The sequence below is a fragment of the Pan troglodytes genome, chromosome 7 (genome assembly GCF_028858775.2).
Source record: "Pan troglodytes isolate AG18354 chromosome 7, NHGRI_mPanTro3-v2.0_pri, whole genome shotgun sequence".
Lineage (NCBI taxonomy): Eukaryota > Metazoa > Chordata > Mammalia > Primates > Hominidae > Pan > Pan troglodytes.
Genome location: NC_072405.2, coordinates 108977295 through 109002672, shown reverse-complemented (window position 1 = coordinate 109002672; position 25378 = coordinate 108977295). Strand labels below are relative to the sequence as shown.

Sequence of the window (25378 nt, the reverse complement as noted above, 5' to 3'; positions counted from 1 at the left end):
GGAGCAATTTTATTTGCAGAAATGGTGAATACAAAATAAAGTCACAGCCAGTTTATCTTATAGCACCCTTTCTTCTTTTCTTGCCATGGTTAGTAATCATATTTATTTGTGAGTTTACTTCCTTAATTCCTGTATATTCATGCTAGTGTATTTGGTATGAGGGTCCAAATTGTGAATGTGTGTTTCACTAGTGCATACTGAACATCTGGTCAAATGCCTGGCCCAAGTAGAGGGTCAGTGAATGCAGGTGGCTGTTTAGTTCTAGTTGCTTAAATACTTTGCTGGGTTAAAGTTAGTGAGGCCATGTTTTATGTTATAGAGGTGTTGGACTTGGATCCATCTACTTACGTGGGTGTTAGATGGGCCATGAATTATTTTTTTGAAGAGAATTTTACCTTTTGCCAAAGTTTTCTCTTGACTTACTCTTATGGAGAGATAAGGCTGTGTTTTCAGGTGGCTGCCCAGGTTAGAATTCCTAATTTTCATGAGTTATCACTTCTACCCTTAGCATTGCTGATTAGTGTGTATGGCAAGAAAAATGTACATTTTTTTGTATGCTTTTCAGTGAACATAATCGTCAATTCATTGTTACTTAACACTTTTCAAAATTTTGAATGAGAACATTCATATTTAAAGAATTTTTTTTTGGCGGGCATGGTGGTTCACGCCTATAGTCTCAGCACTTTTGGAAGCTGAGGCAGGCGGAACACATGAGGCTAGGAGTTCAAGACAAGCCAGGTCAACATGGCAAAACCCCATCTCTACCAAAACTACAAAAATTAGCTGGGCGTGGTGACACAGGCCTGTAATCCCAGCTACTTGGGAGGTTGAGGCACGAGAATCACTCGAACCCAGGAGGCAGACATTGCTGTGAGCCGACATGGTGCCACTGCACTCCAGCCTAGGTGGCAGAATGAGATTCTGCTTCAGAAAAAAAAAAAAAGAGAGAGAGAGAGAGAGAAAGAGTTTTTTTTTTTCTGAAGGATATACAGTCTATTCACTGGTAGAGTGAAGCTTAACTCTGGGTCTATGTCAGAGTCACCGGTAGAGCTTTTAAAAACCTACTGAATCAGAACCTCAAAGGAGTGTGGGCTTGGGTCACAGGTGGCTCTGATGCACAGCCAGGTGTAGGAACACTACTCCCTATAAAAGTTTCCACATAGGCGCCATACCTTAAAGGAGTACATGTAAAGAATTTTTTTTTTTTCCCATATGTTGCAGTTCTAAGTCTGTATTTAGTTTCATTTGTTTGTAAACAAGCACTTTTCTTAAATGGTTCAGTGAACATTTATGAACTCCAAATACATACTTTCAATTCCCAAGACCTAGCAAAGCTGAGTGTGTCTGGAAATTTAAGGTATGAGATGGAGAGTAATCAGAGATATGGGTAACAAGGTAGACTCTGAAATAACTTGTATGCGATATGAAGCAGTTAAGAGCTTTTCCTTTGGGTAATGGAGAGCTGTTAGAGTATTTTTGTTTAACTAGGAGAGCAGTATGATCAGCTTGTTTTACTTTTGTTTTAAAGTAAGGTACCTTGTCAACTGTATGTAGCATAGACTAGAACAGGGGAGAAAACTAAGACAAGGAGACCAGTGGGGAGCAAGTCTGTGCAAGAGGTAACGGAGTAGCAGTGGGGATAAAACAGGTTTGAATTCAGGCCCTTCAGCTCCAACCACTCTGTTCTACCTTTGACTTCAAGACATAGTTATTTTTTTTTGTATTTATTGCCTTTGTTTTTAATATAAAATTTAATTATAACGGGAAAATTTTAAACTTTTGTTTTTTAGATGACTGATGTTTTTATTTATTTATTTATTTATTTTTAACTTTTATTTTAAGTTCAGAGGTGCATGTGCAGGTTTGTTACATGGGTAAACTTGTGTCATGGGGGTTTGTTGTGCAGATTATTTTATCACCCAGGTATTAAGCCTAGTACCCATTAGTTATTTTTCCTGATCCTCTCCTTCCTTTCTATCCTCCACCCTCTGATAGGCCCCAGTGTGTGTTGTTCACTCTGTGTGTCCATGTGTCCTCATCATTTAGCTCCCAGTTATAAGTGAGAACATGCAGTATTTGGTTTTCTGTTCCTGTGTTAGTTTGCTAAGGACAATAGCCTCCAGCTCCATCCATGTCTCTGCAAAGGACATGACTTTGTTCTTTTTTGTGGCTGCATAGTATTCCATTGTATATATGTACCACATTTTCATTATCCAGTCTATCATTGATGGGCATTTAGGTTGATGCCATGTCTTTGCTATTGTGAAGAGTGCTAGTTACAATGAACATAAGCATGCATGTGTCTTTATAATAGAACAATTTATATTCCTTTGGGTATATATCCAGTAATGGGATTGCTAGGTTGAATGGTATTTCTGTCTCTAGGTCTCTAGGTCTTTGAGGAATTGCCACACTATCTTCCACAATGGTTGAACTAATTTACACTCCCACCAACAGTATATAAGCATTCCTTTTTCTTCACAACCTTGCCAGCATCTGTTTTTTTTTTTTTTTTGACTTTTTAATAATAGTCATTCTGACTGGTGTAACATGATATCTCATTGTGGTTTTGATTTGCATTTCTGTAATGATCAGTGATGTTGAACTTTTTTTCATATTCTTGCTGGCCACATGTAGGTCTTCTTTTGAAAAGTATCTGTTCATGTCCTTTGCCCATTTTTTAATGGGGTTTTTTTTTCTTTCTTGTAGATCTGTTTAAGTTCCTTATAGCTGCTGGATATTAGACCTTTATTGGATGCATAGTTTGTTCAAAAATGTTCTTTCATTCTGTAAGTTATCTATTTACTCTCTTGATGGTTTCTTTTGCTGTACAGAAGCTCTTTGATTTTACTAGATCCCATTTGCCAATTTTTGCTTTTGTTGTGATTTCTTTGGGTGTCTTTGTCGTGAAATCTTTGCCTATGTCCTGGATGGTATTGCCTAGGTTGTCTTCCAGGGTTTTTATATTTTTGGGTTTTACATTTAGGCCTTTAATCCATCTTGAGTTAAATTTTTGAACATGATAATAAGGGAGGGGTCCAGTTTCAATCTTCCGCATATGGCTAGCCGGTTATCCCAGCACCATTTATTGAATGGGGAATCCTTTTTCCTTTCCATTGCCTGTTATTGTCAGGTTTGTCAAAGATCATATAGTTGTAGTTGTGTGGTCTTATTTCTGAGTTCTTTATTCTGTTTCATTTGTCTGTATGTCTTTTTTTGTATCATAACCATGCTGTTTTGGTTACTGTAGCCCTGTAGTATATTTTGAAGTCGGGTAGTGTGATGCCACCAGCTTTGTTCTTTTTGCTTAGGATTGCCTTGGCTATTCGGGCTCTTTTTTGGTTCCATATGAATTTCAAAATAGTTTTTTCTAGTTCTGTGCCGAATCTCAAATAGTAGTTTTAGTAAGAATAGCATTGAATCTATAAATTACTTTGGGCAGTATGGCCATTTTAATGATGTGTGTTTGTGTGTGTGTGTTTATATATATATTTTTATTTTTTATTATTTTTTTGAGATGGAGTCTTGCTCTGTTGCCCAGGCTGGAGTGCAGTGACACAATCTCAGCTCACTACAACCTCCGCCTCCTGAGTTCAAGTGATTTTCCTGTCTCACCCTCCTAAGTAACTGGGATTACAGGCATGCGCCACCATGCCCAGCTAATTTTGTATTTTTAGTAGAGATGGGGGTTTCACCATGTTGGCCAGGCTGATCTGAAACTCCTGACCTCAAGTGATCCTCTCAAAGTGCTGGGTTTACAGGCATGAGCCACAGTGCCCAGCCTCATTTTAATGATATTGATTATTTCTATCCCTGAGCATGGAATGTTTTCCCATTTCTTTATGTCATCTCTGATTTCTTTGAGCAGTGTTTTGTAGTTCTCCTTGTGGAGATCTTTCACCTCCCTAGTTTGCTGTCTTCCTATGTAGTTTATTCTTTTTGTGGCAGTTGTGAATGGGAGTTAGTTCCCGATTTGGCTCTCGGCTTGACTGTTGTTGGTATATAGGAATGCTAGGGATTTTTGCACATTGCTTTTGTACCCTGAGACTTTGCTGAAGTTGCTTATCAGCCTGAGAAGCTTTTGGGCTGAGGCTATGGGGTTTTCTAGATATAGGATCATGTCACCTGCAAACAGGGGTAGTTTGACTTCCTCTCTTCCTATTTGGATGACCTTTATTTCTTTCTCTTGCCTGATTGCCCTTGCCAGGACTTCCAATACTATGTTAAACAGGAATGGTGAGAGAGTGCATCCTTGTCTTAATGCCGCTTTTCAAGGGGAATGCTTCCAGCTTATGCCCATTCAGTATGATTGTTGGCTGTGGGTTTTTCATATATGGCTCTTATTATTTTGAGGTATGTTCCTTCAATACCTAGTTTGTTGAGAGTTTTTAACATGAATGGATGTCTGATTTTATCAAAAGCCTTTTCTGTATCTATTGAGATAATCATGTGGTTTTTGTCTTTAGTTCTGTTTATGTGATGAATCACATTTATCGATTTGTATATGTTGAACCAATCTTGCATCCCAAAGAGAAAGCCTACATGACTGTGGTGAGTTAGGTTTTTTATGTGCCACTGGATTTGGTTTGCTAATGTTTTGTTGACGACTTTTGCATCAATGTTCATCAAGGATATTGGCCTAAAGTTTTCTTTTTTTGTTGTATCTCTGCCAGGTTTTGGTATCAGAATGATGCTGGCTTCATAGGATGAGTTAGGGAGCATTTCCTTCCCCTCAATTTTTTGAAATAGTTTCAGCAGGAATGGTACCAGCTCTTCTTTGTACATCTGCTAGAATTTGGCCCTAAGTCCATCTGGTCCTGGGTGGGTTTTTTTTGGATGGTAGGCTGTTTATTACTGCCTCAGTGTTAGAGCATAGCTAAAATTTTAAAGGCTGTACTGAGAAGTCTTCCCTGACAGTCTTCTCTTAACCTCCACAATTGGTAGAGTCTCTACGTGTTCTTTTATTGTACTTTCAATTTTTTTTTTTTTGCTTGTTTTTCTGTCTTATTTATCTTACATTGGTGCCCAGCAAAATGGCTACTGTTTTTGATTGTAGCTATTACTAGATAGAAGTATTTATTTGAACAAGTTGTCCTCTTACATGCCATACTTGGTTTTTCCCTTTCTATTTGTGTACCTTTATTCATGGTCTTTCTCTTTTCTAGAATTTTCTTATCCCTCTTCTCCATCTACATTTTGGAGTTTAAACTTTTCTTTCAAAATCTCATTCAAATCCCACTCCCTTCCGCAAAGTTCTCTTTGGATGATTCCAATGTTATTTCCTCATTTGAGCTCTTGTAGCATTAAAGTTGTGTCCTATTTAGTTTCTGCTGTCTTGTATTTTCTATCTCTATGCATTTTTTGAATATGATATTCTGCCTCTTTGAGATAGGTTAGATTTCTCATACATCACTATATGTAGTTTATCCATAATATACATTATTGCTGATGGTCATTTGTCCCTTTCTAAATCTTCCTGAAGAAAGCTTGGCTATAAACATAGTTTATTCTGCTCTGGAAGACGTAAGACCTCAGTTTAGAAATTAAATTGCTAATATTTTAATTCTATAAATTTAAGCAGAAAAATTTATAATTTTTTTCTCTAGAATTTTCAAAAGCCAGAATGAAAGAAAATTTAAAATAACTTTTTTGGCCTCATGGAAATATAGATTATTTTCGAGTTGATTAATATTTGACTGAATGCAAAATCCTTTAGAAGACATATTTAAAATGCTTTAGTTAAAGGGAAAACTTTTCATTTGTTCCTCATGTTAAGTAGTAAGTTCTTTGCCAAAATGAAGTCTTATTTTCTTCAGAATCACTCAAAACATTTGGGCCTCTTCTGGTTTGTAATCCTGTTAAATTTCGTCCATGAAGTAAAGCCTAATTATGCATAGTTGGTGAACTCCAGATATTGAGAATTTGATGTGCAATAGAAATTTACTTATTTAACTTATTGGAACATTATGAAATGTTGAAAATACTTTGTATTGGGATTAAGAAAAAAATTTCTTTGGGAATTAACTAAATTTAATTGTTTATGTATTTTCCTTTAGCCCATATGTTGTAAAGTACTATGGCAGTTATTTTAAGAATACAGACCTCTGGATTGTTATGGAGTACTGTGGCGCTGGCTCTGTCTCAGACATAATTAGATTACGAAACAAGACAGTAAGTATTTTAAAATTGTTTTGCTAATCTCATTTCTAAAGATTGATATTTTAGAATCTGACTAGTTGGTATTTTGTTACACAGAAAATAATAGCATGAAAAAAGGAAAGGTTTTAAGTGGTGTAAAGATATCTAGTAGGAGGTGTGAGAACCAGCCACATATCTTTCTGTAACAAATTTAGGAATTACATGATTGTTTAATTTATTTATTAGGATAATTTTTGGTGTGTCACAGAGAAACTATCATGGTACTTCTCTTCTTCATTTGGAATCAGCGTGTGTGTGTGTTGTTTAATAATGTGAGTTTCATAAATTATGGCTAGAATTTTATTTAAAGTTTATAATATTCATGGTATTTACGTATCTTAAATTTTATGTATTATAATTTATGGCTGGAATATTTGAAGAAATTATATACTTCTGAATTTAAAAAAAATAAAACATTTTTGTATTTATTTTCCCAAATATTGTCAGGATGTGTGAAAGTGATAGAAATATATATATTTCTATAAATTTAGCTTAGTGAAATGTATTGTTTAATAAAAGCTTTTTATGGTTATGTTTTAACTCTAACTAGAAGTGCTATTTACAGAATTGTTTACTTTAAGCTAGTAATACATCTAGTTTATTTGGACAATTTGTATGGACCAAAGTGACCTTTTTTTCTTGAATAGGAAGAGTAATCAGTGAAATAATTTGTAATTCTGTAGCAGTAACATTATTATATGTTGTCAGCCATGTTTCAGTAAAATACATTCAGAAAAAATACTTCAGTCAATTTGTAGTTAACCAGAATCATTTTAAAGTTTGATTTGGGAAGTACACTGTAAGTTTATTTTACTAATTTTTTTTCCCTGTTAGAGAAAAGAAAGTAAATAGGATTTCTTTTAAGGGAAGTGAAACAGAAGTTGAAATAATCCCTGTTTTGACAGAGTAGATTAAGTGATCTGTGACATTCTGCTAATGATATATTTTAGAATTTCTATGGCGCTTAACTAGCATTTATGTAAATCAGATGATTCTTGAGTGGCAGAACAATGCTTCAGTGGAAAGTAATTATATCCCAGTTAGAGAATTGTTTTAAAATCATTTCAGGGCTAAACTCAGTGCATTTGATATTTAAAGTTATCAGGTAGGAATATGAAGTAGTGTGTGAAATGGAAAATTTTAAACATCTCTATTTTCTTAGTTTTAAGTGTTAATGTTACAATTTTGAGTAGATACGAAGTATTTGATCCAAGAAGTTTAATCCTTGTTGCCAATAATTACAACTGTGAAGACATACTATAGTTCTTAAAGATAGGTATGGATCAGATCATTATCTTCAGAAAACTCTTTGTCAGTTATCAAAGGAAAGATTTTATCCATTCATATTCTTTGTTATAAGACACAGTCCACTGAGCATGTTGGGGAGTCGTACACTTGGAATAACATAGTTGTTACGCTCACACAACAGGTACCCTGGGTTCTGGGATGGCATGGTAAGAGTCTAATTTCCATATATGAAAAGGAACCCAGAGCTGCACAAGAGATTAATCAGGAGCTGTAGGTATATTGTTTCTGAGTGTTGCCTTGATGACAGCTCCTATTAAGTCTCAGGAATATTTGTATCTTTCTTTTCTAGTGCAAGGACATTTTTCTTCATTTATTTATTATCCAAAAAGAGTACCATTATTGTTAAGGTTAATAATATAAAGATACGTAACATCCTATTTAAAAAATATTTGGATGTTGTAGGCCTTTGTTCACTAGAGTGTTACTCTTGATTGTCTGAATTTCAGAAGCATGACTATTACTGACTGACTGGCTTTCAAAAATTTGACGAGTCTAACAGTCGTCTTTGATTAAACAGGTGTAAAACTCACTCTAGTAATTGTTTTCATGGTCATGAAACAATCTTTTCCTAAGAATATGGCAATTTGTTTTTAAGAGCTTGTATGGTCTGTTGTTTTTTTTGTGATCTGCTTTGTTTCTTTAAATTCTGTATACATTTTAAATAGCACAAGGAATTCTTGTTATTTTATATTGTTATTCTTGTTATTTTATATTGTAAATGTTTATATTTACTCATATATTTATGCTTTTTATTGTTCTTTATTTCTTTCTGTGTTTCTCAGTTGTCTGAAGAATATCTGTTAGTATTTCCTTATGTGTGGTGGGTATGATGATAATGTCTTTTTTTTTTTTTTTTTGGTGAAAATGTTGTTATTTTACTTCATGTTTTCTTTTTTCCTTTTTCTGAGACAGGTTCTCGCTCTTTTGCCCAGGCTAGAATGCAGTGGTGTGATCACAGTTCACTGCAACCTTGAATTCCTGGGCTCAAGCGATCCTCCAGCCTTAGCCTCCTGAGTAACTAGGACTTCAGGAGCATGCCATCATGCCTGGCTAATTAAAACAATTTTATTTTGTAGAGATGGGGTCTGGCTATATTGCCCAGGCTGGTCTTCAACTCCTGGTCTCAAGCAATTCTCCTGCCTTGGCTTCCCATAGTGCTGGGATTACTGATGTGAGCCACCATGCCTGACCCTCACTTCACTTCTGAACAGTATATTTGCTGGGTAAAGAATTCTAGGTTAGTGATTCCTTTTAGCCTTTTAAAGATATTATCCAGAAATCTTGTATTTTATATCCCAGAACATAATTTATTTATTTATTTATTTTTTATTTTTGAGACAGGGTCTTGCTCTGTCACTCAGGCTGTAGTGCAGTGGTGTGATCATGGCTCACTATAGCCCCGGCCTCCTGGGCTCAAGTGATCTTCCCACTTCAGCCTCCTGAGTAGCTGGAACCACAGTCATGTGGTACCATGCCTGGCTAATTTTTTTGATTTTTTGAAGAGATAGGGTCTCACTTTGCTGCCTAGGCTCATATCCTAGAACATATTAATTATAGTCTAATTCTGTCTGCTAATCTTTTAAATGTTAATCTCCTGTGGGTCTCTTTCTATTTTATATTGTTTCTCTTGTTTTTTATTGTTTTTGTCTATGCCTTGTGATCTTTGATAGAGTGCTAGACATTGCGTAAAATGTGATAGAGGTTATTTGAACTTCTGAATGTTGACGTATTTTACTTAAGGTTTTTGTTTCTATCTGGTGGCTAGAACTACCAATCCTGGATCACTTAATTCAATTGGGGTTAGAGATAATTTGAATCTGGGCTTCAGTACAGTTATGTGCTACATAATGATGTTTCTATCAATGATGGACTGCATGTAGAATTGTGGTCCCATAAGATTATAGTATGGTATTTTTACTGTACTTTTTCTATGTTTAGATGTGTTTAGATACACGAATACTTACCATTGTGTTGCTGCTGTCTACAGCATTCTGTACAGTAACATGCTACACAGGTTTGTAGCCTAGGAGCAATAGGCTATACCATCTAGGTTCGTGTAAACACACTCTGTGATGTTCACACAATGATGAAGTTGCCTAATGATGTCTTTCAGAATGTATCCATGTTGTCAGGTGACACATGACTGTACTTTTGAGGGTTGATCCTCCTTTACATCTGGGATATGGTCCTTTGGCATTATAGGGCTTCTCAGTTTCTCGGTAGGTTTTGATTTCCAGTCTTTGACCTTCTCATCTTGTAAGTCAGTCAAAAGGTCTGCTCTGCTTATTAGCCTCTTGGCCTCTGTTCCATAATTGATAGATGCCTCTTGGGGAAAAGCAGCCCTTATTGCTAGGCTTACCTCTTCTTTTTTCTTTTTTTAATATTTTGTTTTCAGACAAAATACACTGCTCGTGTGTCTTCATTAGCCTTAACATAGACTTTTAAATGTATTTTCTCCAGACATTTTAGTTCTTTAAGCAAGAGAGTGGTCTGAATTATCTAGTTTATCACTACCAGAAGTGGAACTCTTTCAAATAGTACAAGTTCTGTTATTAGCAGTTCTGTTCTGCTATGAGCAAACATATGCAAAGCTACCCCCAAAGGCTAAGGGAGCTGAGAGCTGAAGAAAGATGCTGATAAATCCAGTTTCTTATAAAAAAAACATTTATTACAGACTAACAAACAGAAATAATGTTTTGGGTGGCCAAGAGGTGGTGTATTCCCACATCCACCCTCCCGAAAATATCCTTTATATAGCAAGCTTTTTTGGTAAAACATATGCAGCTGGTTACACCTCAGACTTTGTTGCTACTCATGACCACTGGAGAGGTTAGATAAACATCTTTATGAGGGGTTGTCTATGCTACAGGCATTGTTTAAAGACCTTGCTGCTGGAGCCAAACTCCTGTCATTATGGTGGTTTTGCTTCGAAATGGTGTCACTCTTATCTTGCAATAGGCTGGTTTTTTACCTACATCTTTAATCTAGCTGGAGTTTATTTCTGTATATGATAGGAGATAGGGGTATACAGCACTTTTTTTTTTTCTGTGTGGAAATCTAATTGTCCTAACACAATTTTCTATCCCTTTTTAACTGGCTTATAAGCCTGTCCTACTAAAGTTACGTATATATTTGTCTCTATATTTGGTCTGTCTGTTCTAGCAGAGATTTATTTGCCTGCTTCTGCAACAGAAATATTTTTTTTTTTAATTATTATTATACTTTAAGTTTTAGGGTACATGTGCACAATGTGCAGGTTAGTTACAAATGTATACATGTGCCATGCTGGTGTGCTGCACCCATTAACTCGTCATTTAGCATTAGGTATATCTCCTAATGCTATCCCTCCCCACACCCCCCACCCCACAACAGTCCCCAGAGTGTGATGTTCCCCTTCCTGTGTCCATGTGTTCTCATTGTTCAGTTCCCACCTATGAGTGAGAATATGCAGCGTTTGGTATTTTGGTTCTTGTGATACTTTACTGAGAATGATGATTTCCAATTTCATCCATGTCCCTACAAAGGACATGAACTCATTATTTTTTGTGGCTGCATAGTATTCCACGGTATATATGTGCCACATTTTCTTAATCCAGTCTATCATTGTTGGACATTTGGGTTGGTTCCAAGTCTTTGCTACTGTGAATAGTGCTGCAATAAAGATATGTGTGCATGTGTCTTTATAGCAGCATGATTTATAGTCCTTTGGGTATATACCCAGTAATGAGATGGCTGGGTCAAATGGTATTTCTAGTTCTAGATCCCTGAGGAATCGCCACACTGCCTTCCACAATGGTTGAACTAGTTTACAGTCCCATCAACAGTGTAAAAGTGTTCCTATTTCTCCACATCCTCTCCAGCACCTGTTGTTTCCTGACTTTTTAATGATTGCCATTCTAACTGGTGTGAGATGGTATCTCATTGTGGTTTTGATTTGCATTTCTCTGATGGCCAGTGATGGTGAGCATTTTTTCATGTGTTTTTTGGCTGCATAAATGTCTTCTTTTGAGAAGTGTCTGTTCATGTCCTTCGCCCACTTTTGATGGGGTTGTTTTTTTCTTGTAAATTTGTTTGAGTTCATTGTAGATTCTGCATATTAGCCCTTTGTCAGATGAGTAGGTTGCGAAAATTTTATCCCATTTTGTAGGTTGCCTGTTCACTCTGATGGTGGTTTCTTTTGCTGTGCAGAAGTTCTTTAGTTTAATTAGATCCCATTTGTCAGTTTTGGCTTTTGTTGCCATTGCTTTTGGTGTTTTAGACATGAAGTCCTTGCCCATGCCTATGTCCTGAATGGTAATGCCTAGGTTCTCTTCTAGGGTTTTTATGGTTTTAGGTCTAACGTTTAAGTCTTTAATCCATCTTGAATTAATTTGTGTATAAAGTGTAAGGAAGGGATCCAGTTTCAGCTTTCTACATATGGCTAGCCAGTTTTCCCAGCACCATTTATTAAATAGGGAATCGTTTCCCCATTGCTTGTTTTTCTCAGGTTTGTCAAAGATCAGATAGTTGTAGATATGCGGTGTTATTTCTGAGGGCTCTGTTCTGTTCCATTGATCTGTATCTCTGTTTTGGTACCAGTACCATGCTGTTTTGGTTCCTGTAGCCTTGTAGTATAGTTTGAAGTCAGGTAGTGTGATGCCTCTGGCTTTGTTCTTTTGGCTTAGGATTGACTTGGCGATGCGGGCTCTTTTTTTTTTCCATATGAACTTTAAAGTACTTTTGTCCAATTCTGTGAAGAAAGTCATTGGTAGCTTGATGGGGATGGCATTGAATCTATAAAATACCTTGGGCAGTATGGCCATTTTCACGATATTGATTCTTCCTACCCATGAGCATGGAATGTTCTTGCATTTGATTGTATCCTCTTTTATTTCATTGAGCAGTGGTTTGTAGTTCTCCTTGAAGAGGTCCTTCACGTCCCTTGTAAGTTGGATTCCTAGGTATTTTATTCTCTTTGAAGCAATTGTGAATGTGAATTCACTCATGATTTGGCTCTCTGTTTGTCTGTTTTTGGTGTATAAGAATGCTTGTGATTTTTGTACATTGATTTTGTATCCTGAGACTTTGCTGAAGTTGCTTATCAGCTTAAGGAGATTTTTGGCTGAGACAATGGGGTTTTCTAGATATCCAATCATGTCATCTGCAAACAGGGACAATTTGACTTCCTCTTTTCCTAATTGAATACCCTTGATTTCCTTCTCCTGCCTAATTGCCCTGGCCAGAACTTCCAACACTGTGTTGAATAGGAGTGGTGAGAGAGGGCATCCCTGTCTTGTGCCAGTTTTCAAAGGGAATGCTTCCAGTTTTTCCCCATTCAGTATGATATTGGCTGTGGGTTTGTCATAGATAGCTCTTATTATTTTGAGATACGTCCCATCAATACCTAACTTATGGAGAATTTTTAGCATGAAGGATTGTTGAATTTTGTCAAAGGCCTTTTCTGCATCTATTGAGATAATCATGTGGTTTTTGTCTTTGGTTCTGTTTATATACTGGATTACATTTATTGATTTGCATATATTGAACCAGCCTTGCATCCCAGGGATGAAGCCCACTTGATGATGGTGGATAAGCTTTTTGATGTGCTGCTGGATTCGGTTTGCCAGTTTTTTATTGGGGATTTTTGCATCAATGTTCATCAAGGATATTGGTCTAAAATTCTCTTTTTTGGTTGTGTCTCTGCCCGGCTTTGGTATCAGGATGATGCTGGCCTCATAAAATGAGTTAGGGAGAATTCCCTCTTTTTCTATTGATAGGAATAGTTTCGGAAGGAATGGTACCAGTTCCTCCTTGTACCTCTGGTAGAATTCAGCTGTGAATCCATCTGGTCCTGGACTCTTTTTGGTTGGTAAGCTATTGATTATTGCCACAATTTCAGAGCCTGTTATTGTTCTATTCAGAGATTCAACTTCTTCCTGGTTTAGTCTTGGGAGGGTGTATGTGTCGAGGAATTTATCCATTTCTTCTAGATTTTCTAGTTTATTTGCGTAGAGGTGTTTGTAGTATTCTCTGATGGTAGTTTGTATTTCTGTGGGATCGGTGGTGATATCCCCTTTATCATTTTTTATGGCTTCTATTTGATTCTTCTCTCTTTTCTTCATTAGTCTTGCTAGCAGTCTATCGATTTTGTTGATCCTTTCAAAAAACCAGCTCCTGGATTCATTAGTTTTTTGTGTCTCTATTTCTTTCAGTTCTGCTTCGATTTTAGTTATTTCTTGCCTTCTGCTAGCTTTTGAATGTGTTTGCTCTTGCTTTTCTAGTTCTTTTAATTGTGATGTTAAGGTGTCAATTTTGGATCTTTCCTGCTTTCTCTTGTGGGCATTTAGTGCTATAAATTTCCCTCTACACACTGCTTTGAATGTGTCCCAGAGATTCTGGTATGTTGTGTCTTTGTTCTTGTTGGTTTCAAAGACCGTCTTTATTTCTGCCTTCGTTTCGTTATGTACCCAGTAGTCATTCAGGAGCAGGTTGTTCAGTTTCCATGTAGTTGAGTGGTTTTGAGTGAGTGTCTTAATCCTGAGTTCTAGTTTGATTGCCCTGTGGTCTGAGAGACAGTTTGTTATAATTTCTGATCTTTTACATTTGCTGAGTAGAGCTTTACTTCCAACTATGTGGTCAATTTTGGAACAAGTGTGGTGTGGTGCTGAAAAAAATGTATATTCTGTTGATTTGGGGTGGAGAGTTCTGTAGATGTCTATTAGGTCCGCTTGGTGCACAGCTGAGTTCAATTCCAGGGTATCCTTGTTGACTTTCTGTCTCGTTGATCTGTCTAATGTTGACAGTGGGGTGTTAAAGTCTCCCATTATTATTGTGTGGGCGTCTAAGTCTCTTTGTAGGTCACTCAGGACTTGCTTTATGAATCTGGGTGCTCCTGTATTGGGTGCATATATATTTAGGATAGTTAGCTCTTCTTGTTGAATTGATCCCTTTACCATTATGTAATGGCCTTCTTTGTCTCTTTTGATCTTTGCTGGTTTAAAGTCTGTTTTATCAGAGACTAGGATTGCAACCCCTGCCTTTTTTTGTTTTCCATTTGCTTGGTAGATCTTCCTCCATCCTTTTATTTTGAGCCTATATGTGTCTCTGCTCGTGAGATGGGTTTCCTGAATACAGCACACTGATGGGTCTTGACTCTTTATCCAATTTGCCAGTCTGTATCTTTTAATTGGAGCATTTAGTCCATTCACATTTAAAGTTAATATTGTTATGTGTGAATTTGATCCTGTCATTATGATGTTAGCTGGTTATTTTGCTCGTTAGTTGATACAGTTTCTTCCTAGCCTCGATGGTCTTTACAGTTTGGCATGATTTTGCAGTGGCTGGTAGTGGTTGTTCCTTTCCATGTTTATTGCTTCCTTCAGGAGCTCTTTTAGGGCAGGCCTGGTGGTGACAAAATCTCTCAGCATTTGCTTGTCTGTTAAGTATTTTATTTCTCCTTCACTTATGAAGCTTAGTTTGGCTGGATATGAAATTCTGGTTTAAAAATTCTTTTCTTTAATAATCTTGAATATTGGCCCCCACTGTCTTCTGGCTTGTAGAGTTTCTGCTGAGAGATCAGCTGTTAGTCTGATGGGCTTCCCTTTGTGGGTAACCCGACCTTTCTCTCTGGCTGCCCTTAACATTTTTTCCTTCATTTTAACTTTGGTGAATCTGACAATTATGTGTCTTGGAGTTGCTCTTCTCGAGGAGTATCTTTGTGGCATTCTCTGTATTTCCTGAATCTGAATGTTGGCCTGCCTTGCTAGATTGGGGAAGTTCTCCTAGATAATATCCTGCAGAGTGTTTTCCAACTTGGTTCCATTCTCCCCGTCACTTTCAGGTACACCAATGAGAGGAAGATCTGGTCTTTTCACATAGTCCCATATTTCTTGGAGGCTTTGTTCATTTCTTTTTATTCTTTTTTCTCTAAACTTCCCTTCTCGCTTCATTTCATTCATTTCGTCTTCCATCACTGATATCCTTTCTTCCAGTTGATCGCATCGGCTCCTGAGGCTTCTGCATTCTTCCCATAGTTCTCGAGCCTTGGCTTTCAGCTCCATCAGCTCCTTTAAGCACTTCTCTGTATTGGTTATTCTAGTTATACATTCGTCGAAATTTTTTCCAAAGTTTTCAACTTCTTTGCCTTTGGTTTGAATTTCCTCCTGTAGCTCGGAGTAGTTTGATCGTCTGAAGGCTTCTTCTCTCAACTCGTCAAAGTCATTCTCCATCCAGCTTTGTTCCGTTGCTGGTGAGGAGCTGCATTCCTTTGGAGGAGGAGAGGCGCTCTGCTTTTTAGAGTTTCCAGTTTTTCTGCTCTGTTTTTTCCCCATCTTTGTGGTTTTATCTACTTTTGGTCTTTGATGATGATGATGTACAGATGGGTTTTTGGTGTGGATGTCCTTTCTGTTTGTTAGTTTTCCTTCTAACAGACAGGACCCTCAGCTGCATGTGTGTTGGAGTTTGCTAGAGGTCCACTCCAGACTCTGTTTGCCTGCGTACCAGCAGCGGTGGCTGCAGAACAGCGGATTTTTGTGAACCGCGAATGCTGCTGTCTGATCGTTCCTCTGGAAGTTTTGTCTGAGAGGAGTACCTGGCCGTGTGAGGTGTCAGTCTGCCCCTACTTGGGGGTGCCTCCCAGTTAGGCTGCTCCGGGGTCAGGGGTCAGGGACCCACTTGAGGAGGCAGTCTGCCCGTTCTCAGATCTCCAGCTGCGTGCTGGGAGAACCACTGCTGTCTTCAAAGCTGTTCAGACAGGGACATTTAAGTCTGCAGAGGTTACTGCTGTCTTTTTGTTTGTCTGTGCCCTGCCCCCAGAGGTGCAGCCTACAGAGGCAGGCAGGCCTCCTTGAGCTGTGGTGGGCTCCACCCAGTTGGAGCTTCCTGGCTGCTTTGTTTACCTAAGCAAGCCTGGGCAATGGCGGGTGCCCCTCCCCCAGCCTCGCTGCCGCCTTGCAGTTTGATCTCAGACTGCTGTGCTAGCAATCAGTGAGACTCCTTGGGTGTCGGACCCTCCGAGCCAGGTGTGGGATATAATCTCCTGGTGAGCCGTTTTTTAAGCCCGTCGGAAAAGCACAGTATTAGGGTGGGAGTGACCCGATTTTCCAGGTGCCCTCTGTCACCCCTTTCTTTGACTAGGAAAGGGAACTCCCTGACCCCTTGCGCTTCCCGAGTGAGGCAATGCCTCGCCCTGCTTCGGCTCGCGCACGGTGCGCTGCACCCACTGTCCTGCGCCCACTGTCTGGCACTCTGTAGTGAGATGAACCCGGTACCTCAGATGGAAATGCAGAAATCACCCGTCTTCTGCGTCGCTCACGCTGGGAGCTGTAGACTGGAGCTGTTCCTATTCGGCCATCTTGGCTCCCGGATCCAGAAATATGTTCTTAATTGTATGGTGGCATGCTTGATGTTTGGGATGCAATTCCCTTGCCTTTGTTTTCCTTGATCTCTCTTATAAGTTTTATTTATTTATTTATTTTATATATATATATTTTTTGAGTCGGAGTTTCGTTCTTGTTGCCCAGGCTGGAGTGCAATGGCGTGATCTTGGCTCACTGCAACTTCTGCCTCCCAGATTCAAGTGATTCTTGTGCCTCATCCTCCCTAGTAGCTGGGATTATAAGCACCCGCTATCATACCCAGCTAATTTTTATATTTTTAGTAGAGATATGGTTTCGCCACATTGGCCAGGCTGGTCTCGAACTCCTGACGTGAGATGATCCACCCGGTCATCTAAAGTGTTGAGATTAGAGGCATGAGCCACCGTGTCTGGCCTCACATAAGTTTTAGAATAAGTTGTCAAGCTCCACAAAAAGTCTTGCTGGGTTTGTGATTGGAATTACATTTAACTCATAATTTGTGTTAACTAATATTTTCCAATGCATGATCATAGAATATCTTTGTGTTCAGTTCTTCTTTTTTGTGTTTAAATGCATTTTTAAATCCCCTTGAATATCATTCGGCCGGGTGCGGTGGCTCACGCCTGTAATCCTGGCACTTCTGGAGGCCAAGGCAGGTGGATCACCTGAGGTCAGGAGTTTGAGACCAGCCTGGCCAACACGGCAAAACTCTGTCTCTACTAAAAATACAAAAAAATTAGCTGGGTGTGCTGGCAGGTGCCTATAATCCCAGCTACTCGGGAGGCTGAGGCAGGAGAATCTCTTGAACCTGCGGGGCAGAGGTTGCAATGAGCTGAGATTGCGCCACTGCAGTCCAGCCTAGGCGAAAGAGTGAAACTCCGTCTAAAAAAAAAAGAAAAAGAAAATTATATACATTTTAAATTTGATTTGCTTCTAGGAGCTTTGTTGTTTTTACTGCTAATGTGAATGATCTTTTGTTGCTGTTATATTTTCTAGTTGGCTAATGGTAGTATCTAAGATTGCTATATCTCATATATTTTTGTTTTTCACCATAGCAGTTTTTACCATTGTTACTCCTCTGACCCTGTTCCTTGATTTTACTAATTAGTCATTTGCTTATTTATTTTCTATTCACGTACCTTTTTTGTAATCCAGTTAATAATCCTGTGTTACATTTTGTATCATTCTTGCCTAGTACCTCATTTATTTCTCTTAATCTCTTTTTAGGAGTTTTATCTTGTCCTTGAAACTCATGCTTTATGTTTGGGGCCTTTTCCTTGGAGTGAGTATCTCAGATACTGGTTTACTCATTTGCTTGCATCTCTTTTTACTCTTGTTCATTTGGGTATGTCAGGTAGAGCCCTTGAATTGACTTTTCTTATTATTATATTCACTTAAATGAATTCATGTATGATCTGTGGATGTAAAACTTTATTGACAACTTTAACCTTTATAAATCTAAAAAAAGATATAAAAACACGATTACTGAAATTGTTTTGTGCTTATCTTTAAATTGTTAATAAAAACTATAAAATATAGGTTGAGAACAAGGTTGGATTGGTGCTCAAGTGGACCCAGATGGATGTTGTTGTGACAGCATAATCCTGTTCTGATGTGAGACCTTAACTTTATAATTCATTTGATTATGTATATACTACATATATCAACCACATTAATAGTAAGCTTTCTCAGAGTAATGGACAGTTTAGATTACATTATTAGAAACTTTCTGGATATTTTCTATGTATAATTTGCATATTCTATTTGTACATATTTATATATAGTGAGCTTCATTTATTATAGAGAAGAAACAAAATTATGTGATGATTTAGGGAGTTGACAATAGATTCTAAATTTTTAATTTGTTTTAAGAGTAGTAAGTCTTGGAGAACCACCTAAGTAACATATTTTTTTTGTGTGTGGAACTGTGCTTGTCTTTGAAAGAAATCTTATTAGGGATAAAGCGTTCTTGATTCTGAATTATTGACTATTGTGTATTTTTGAACAAATGTTTCCTTGAAAATTGAAAATAAAAGGCACAGGAAAGAGCAAGTCCAATTAAGTTACATGTCTTTTAAATAAAACATTTAAGTTCAAATTTTTTAGCTTGATGTATAAACAGAGTTTATGTATTACCTCCTTTCTACCTGTACAGTTTCATACCTTGTCACTGTTTTATCAGGTACTTTCCAGTTCAGTGTTACAGTGAGAACTGGCTCCTAGAATAAGAACTGGCTTCATATTTTGGTGATTATATGTATGCCCTTGCCTCATCCTCTGCCCTTCTTTTAGTGTTATCCCTACCCCCAGTCTTTGCCTAGTGAATTTGCATCCATGAAGGCCCAGCTGAAAATGTTACCTCCTATTTGAAAATTTGCTTATTTTCTCAGGTAGTTTGTTGTCTATTTAGTAATTCATTGATTAATTAATTGGGTGTTTATTGCATATTCACTCTTACATAAAGAAAGCACAATAAATGCTATTTTTACTGTGATGATGATGTTTATTTTGACTATTAGGTAGGCTATCTTTTCATATTTGTATTGGCTGTTTCATGTTCTTTTTGTGCCTGTTCTTTGCTGTTTGTTGTTTCTGTTGGCCTTTTTTTTATGTTTTATTGCTTGACAGTTTGCTAATAGTTATATGAGTACTTCACGTATTTTAAAAGTCATAAAACAAATTATCTGATTGTCAGCATAGATATTAAAGAAGGACCTTCAAAATCTGATCTATACTTTTCCTTTGGGAAACATGTAGGAAAAGATGAAGGCATAGAATTAAGTTGTGGGTTAATTAGACATATTCCAGTGATTGTAACTGAGTCTGAGTTGTAAAGGGTAGAGATTTTGTCTATTTAACTGCTGATTCTTACTCAGCATGGGCCAGATCACAGAGTTGGCACTTGAGCTGGTAACGAATTGTGGTAATTAATGGTAGTGGTACTAGAATTAGGAAAAAGGTAAAACTCCTGTATTCTAATGGGTGATAAAAGTTTCTCTGACTCTTCTGGTTACATTATGAGTAAAAATCACTGTAAGATTAGTATTCATTGAGTCCTTTTGGTTTTTAAGTATTTGGGGCTCTATAAAATAGTATATGTGACTTAAATTTCTGATTTTTGTGATCAGACTCACAAACACAGCTCAAGTCCTGGTATCATACACATTCAGTAACTGATTTTTTCACAGTATTTTAAACTATCTTTTAAGTTTGATGAAACTTCTTTGTAGATAACCCAGCCATGGTATCCTATATATGGGAGTTACATTTAATTAGTCAGCTTTTAGTGTTTGGGAGAAGAGTAGTTGCAGTTGCCCAGGAGTTTTAATATATTAATCTTGAAATATTCCAAGTGCCTAGAATAGCTTTTGGCACCTACAAGCCTTTGATAAATGTTGAGCTGAAACAGCCAATTTTTTGGCTTCTTGTCCTGTGAATATAAAATTACCCTACCTCTTTATTCAGTGTTATATTTTTGTGGATAAGTTATAATTTGCATGGCTACTATTCGGTATTAATAATGTGGATTGCTGAACAAATATGGTCATATACCAAAGACAAGCCATAAAAAGTATGCTTACTAGTAACCTTGGCATGTGTGAAATACCAGAATGTTTCATTAGTTCCCTGATTTTTACAAAAGTTATATATGTGTCTGTTTAATTTTTCGCTTAATTTTAAAAATGTGTATCTTGATAATTTTAACCATAGGCCTTCTGTGACTCATGAAAAAGCTTTTTGTTGTTGTTTGTGTAAGGTAATATGAGCATTTTTTTTTTGAGGAGTCAAGTGTTTTCAAGTTTTAAAAGAATAAAAACTTTAGTATATTTGTGGTAGTAAGTTTTGAAGGTTTCCCGTGAAGAAATTTTTTAAAAACCAATTTATATTATATTAAATGCCGTTAAACATCTCGAAACATTCATGCATTTCAAACATATACTGCAGAGTAGAAATGCATAACTCTGTGAAATTGAAGCTCTTAAAAGATAGGTTAGATTTTTGATTAGAGGCTTTCCAAATGATCTTTACATAATTGTAAAGCTATGTCTTGACATATGGAAGAAATAGAGTCTATATTTTGGATGTTTATTGTATACTTAAAAACATTCTAAGAAAATGCCTAAGGTTATTCTTTCCCATTTAGGCCCATTTTTTGATTTGACTACTTGTTTTCATTCAACCTAGTATAGGAGAAATGGCATGAACCCAGGCTTTCAGCAATATGGGTTTTAGTTTTGGTTCTTCTACAGACTAGTCTTATGGTCTGTAGCAAATCATTCAACTGACAAGGACTTCAGTGTCCTCATCTGTTAAGTAATAAGTAACATTTGCCTAGTGCTTTACATTTTACTTGGCAGTTGATATGGTTTAGCTCTACGTTCCCACCCAAATCTCATGTTGAATTGTAATCCCCAGTGTTCGGGGAGGGACCTGGTGGGAGGTGATTGGATCATGGAGGTGGATTGGAGGTGATTGGATCATGGGTGCAGATTTCCCCCGGCTGTTCTTGTGATAGTGAGTTCTCATGAGAGTGTGTAGCACTTCCCCCTTCATCCTCTCTCCCGCTGTGCCATGAGAATTCGGTGTTTGCTTCCCCTTTGCCCTTCCGTCATGATTGTGAGTCTCCATGGCCTCCCCAGCCATGCCTCCTGTACAGCCTGTGGAACTGTGAGTCAATCAAATCTCTTTTCTTCTAAATTACCCAGTCTCAGGTAGTTCTTTATAGCAGTGTGAGAGTGGATGAATACAGCAGTTTTATTTACATTTTGGTTGAATGGAAAGGTTCAAAACACATTTATTGATTTAGGCCCAGTGCTGTTCACCAGAAGTACGAATAACTAATAAATGTTGCTGTCTTGCATTCTTCACACACTAGATGAGGTAATAGGTATGTAAAAAGCCAAATTCTGTTTTGCAAAGAGTTAGAGTTCTTTAGGAGGAAAAAAGGAGACGCACATAGCCTAACAATTTAGAAAAAGTTTCATTGGTGAGAGAATCCGTTAGCACAGTGGTCCTCGACCTTTTTGGCACCAGGGACTGGTTTCATGGAAGACAATTTTTCTACGGATGGGGGTGATAGTTTCAGGATGAAACTGTTCCACTTCAGATCATCAGGTATTAGATTCTCATAAGGAGTGCATAACCTAGATTCCTCGCATGTGCAGTTCACAATAGGGTTTATTCTCCTATGAGAATCTAATGCTGCTGCTGATCTGACAGGAGGAGGTGGAGCTCAGGCAGTAATGCTTGCCCACCCGCCACTCACCTGCTGCTATGTGGCCCAGTTCCCAACGGGCCATGGACCAGTACCCAGGGGTTGGGGACTCCTGCTTTAGCAGATTCTTGAAAGAATAGGAGTTATTGAATATAAGCTTCAAAAGGGCAGGTGTTTTTCTTTTTTCGTTCACTGTTTTATCTTTAGCTCCTAGGATGGGTGCTCAGTAAATATTGAGAGAGTGAATGAATAAATGAGTGAGTCAGAGAAGAGAGGGCAAAGAACATCTTGGAAGAGGAAACAATGATATGCTCACATTTTATTTCTGTCTCTAAATATCCAGTGTTGTACCCCTAGGTTACCCAAAGAAGAATGTTCCCAGCATGTGGTCTAAATGGATTTACTTTTCTCACACTTAATTAATTACTCAAAATCATTGCCACATTTTAGGTTGATGGCTCTATGTTAGGATCATGTTGTTATATAATTTTCTGTTTCTGGGAGTTTTTTCTTTTTTTGTTATTTTGAAAAAAGCAATGTATTCATCTTTTATCCCTTTGGTAATATCTTTGAGCTTCTTACTCAGTGTATTTATTTCCTGAAATGTATGTGAGTCTTCTTTGAGATTTCTTTGGAGCTTCCTGATTTCTTGTTCTAATGTGGACTTATTGCTTTGAGGTCTGTTTTATAGCCGTATTCTTAGAATTTCTTTTCACTTGACTCTTGGGTTAGTGCCACCATTAAAAAAAGGATATTTCCTGTTTTCTTGGTTTTTACCTTTGTTTTGTATTCTTCCTAAACTCTCTTCTTCATGATACAAGAATAAGGGGTCAATTATTATTTGAGCCTTTGCATATCTGAAAATGTCTTTATTTTGCTTTTATGCTTGGTTGATAGCCTATGTAGAATTTTACAGTGAAAATAATTTTCTCTCAGAGCTTTGAGACTTTCCTCCATTTATCTTCTAACATCTAGTGTTTGCTAATGGCTGTCAGAGTCTTATTTATTTGTAGGTTTTTTCCCCCTCTGGAAATTTCTGGAGTTTTCTTTTTATCTTGACGTTTCTGATATTTCACAAGAATGTGCCTAGATGTGAGTCCATTTTATTAGTTATGCTCAGCATTCAATAGTTCCTTTTAATATATAAACACTTGTCTGTCTTCAGCTTTGGAAAATTTCTATTTTCTTTATTGAAAGGTTGAATCTCCTGAATTTGTTTTTCCTCTTAGATTTTCTGTCTCTTTTTGTCTTTTTGCCTTTTGGAGGAGGCAGGGTGCTTTATTTTGCTTTATTTTCTGACTTTTCTAACTGAACTTTTTATTTTAGCAGTTATATTTTAATTACAAGAACTCTTTTGATTATTCCTTTTTCATAACATATTGATGCTGACATGGATAGAAAAGCTTTTGAAATTGCTTTAAGAATAATACGTTTTTTAAATAAATGCTATTGTCTGTTTCCTGAATCATTTCTGTTCCTTCTAGGGTTATTGATTTCCTTGTTTTATTTATTCTGGTCTTGCCCTTGGAACTGGAAGGCTGCTCAGGTCTCACCGTAAGCACTGGGACAATGCCTTTTGACTGACAGGCATAATATTAGGGTGAATGGGTTGGGAGCTAGCTTTTAAGGGAAAGGGCCTACAACAGGTTTTTATTGAATTTCTTTTTTTTTTTTTTTGAGACGGAGTCTCACTGTCGCCCAGGCTGGAGTGCAGTGGCGCCATCTCGGCTTACTGCAAGCTCTGCCTCCCGGGTTCACGCCATTCTCCTGCCTCAGCCTCCCGAGTAGCTGGGACTACAGGCTACTGCCACCACGCCTGGCTAATTTTTTGGTATTGTTTTTAGTAGAGACAGAGTTTCATCATGTTAGCCAGGATGGTCTCGATCTCCTGACCTCGTGATCCGCCCACCTCGGCCTCCCAAAGTGCTAGGATTGCAGGCGTGAGCCACTGCGCCCGGCCCCCTGAATTTCTTTAGAGAGGAACCCTTTCCCCTTTTTTTTGATCTGGGGATAAATGCCAGAATTCATGTAATCTGCATGTACATGGGAGCAGGGGCAGACTGGGGACAAGGAGCCAACTCTTGTTCCATTTTCTTCTTTACAGCTTCCATGAAAAAGTGAACTCCCTTTCACTCTTGCTCTCCCTACCCTATGGTTCTAAGCTTGGAGTCCTTCTGGGGTTTACTTGGTAGATCACTTCTTTGTCTGCTCTTGGTTATGACCCTCTCCATAGAAATGCTTCCAAATTTATTGTACTCACTTGTGCCTTATATATACTCTATATGCTATCATACTCTTAGGAATTTAAATTAGTACAACTACTTCAAAGAGTAATTTGGTAATCTCCTGTCGTTGAATATGTATGTACTCTAGGCTCTATCCGGTGGTTTTCCTCCTCCTTCTGTACTTTTGAGAAATCTTGGCACAATTGTATAGTGGGGCCTGTGCAAGAGTGTTGTCACAACAGAAAACTATTAATAGAAGCATATTTAAATGTCGATCAGCGTTAGTCCCTGGGTTAAAGGATGGTTGTAGTTCCTTCAGTCTTCACACTTTGTAGCTCTTTCGTGAAGCCAAACTCTGGGAGTAGTATTCTGATTCAAGAGTACCCAGCATCCAGCTGTATAGATGAGAATTACATTAAAATACCACACAGGTGTTTGTTTTTTTTTTTTTTTGAGACGGAGTCTTGCCCTGTTGTTCAGGCTGGAGTGCAGTGGCACTGTCTTGGCCCACTGCAACCTCCGCTTCCCATGTTCAAGCAGTTCTTGTGCCTCAGCCTCCTGGGTAGCTGGGATTACAGGCATGCACCACTATGCCTGGCTAATTTTGTATTTTTAGTAGAGATGGGGTTTCACCATGTGGCCAGGCTGGTCTTGAACTCCTGACCTCAGATGATCCGCCCACCTCGGCCTCGCAAAGTGCTGGGATTACAGATATGAGCCACCACACCTGGCCTTTATGTCTTAAAAGTTATATAAACATTCAGTTTGATATATAAGAGACATTTTCACTATATACCTTTATCAGGATGAGATCTATTTCTGTAATATTGGGTGGGTGTGAGGGAACACAAAATAATGGAGAAGAAATTCCAGACTGAAGATAGCAACTCTTAAATGATTTGTATATTTTCTTGAAGGCTGGTGGTGGACTTGTTTTGTATTGAAAATAATTGAGAAAGTCCAGTTTTCTTTAGTTACCAGTGTAAGGGCACATTAAGACTATTCTGCTTGGTAAATTCTCACTGTTACAGTTTTAGAACAATGGTTCTCAACTCCAGTGACAGACATTTGGTAGATAAAATAACAACAGAAATATG

The 25378-nt window shown here is 37.7% G+C and overlaps 1 protein-coding gene across 7 annotated transcripts in view; it reads left to right on the top strand.

Annotated features, from left to right (window-relative positions):
• Nucleotides 1–25378, top strand: part of STK3 (serine/threonine kinase 3) — a 459940-nt gene that overhangs the window by 70370 nt on the left and 364192 nt on the right. For all 7 annotated transcript variants that reach the window (XR_010159291.1, XR_010159292.1, XM_063816448.1 and 4 more), the window contains exon 4: nucleotides 6057–6171. Coding sequence is in view for 5 of the 7 variants with exons in the window: in XM_063816448.1 (XP_063672518.1) it covers nucleotides 6057–6171 (115 nt within the window). In the remaining 2 variants the exon portion in view is untranslated. The remainder of the gene's footprint in view (nucleotides 1–6056; nucleotides 6172–25378) is intronic.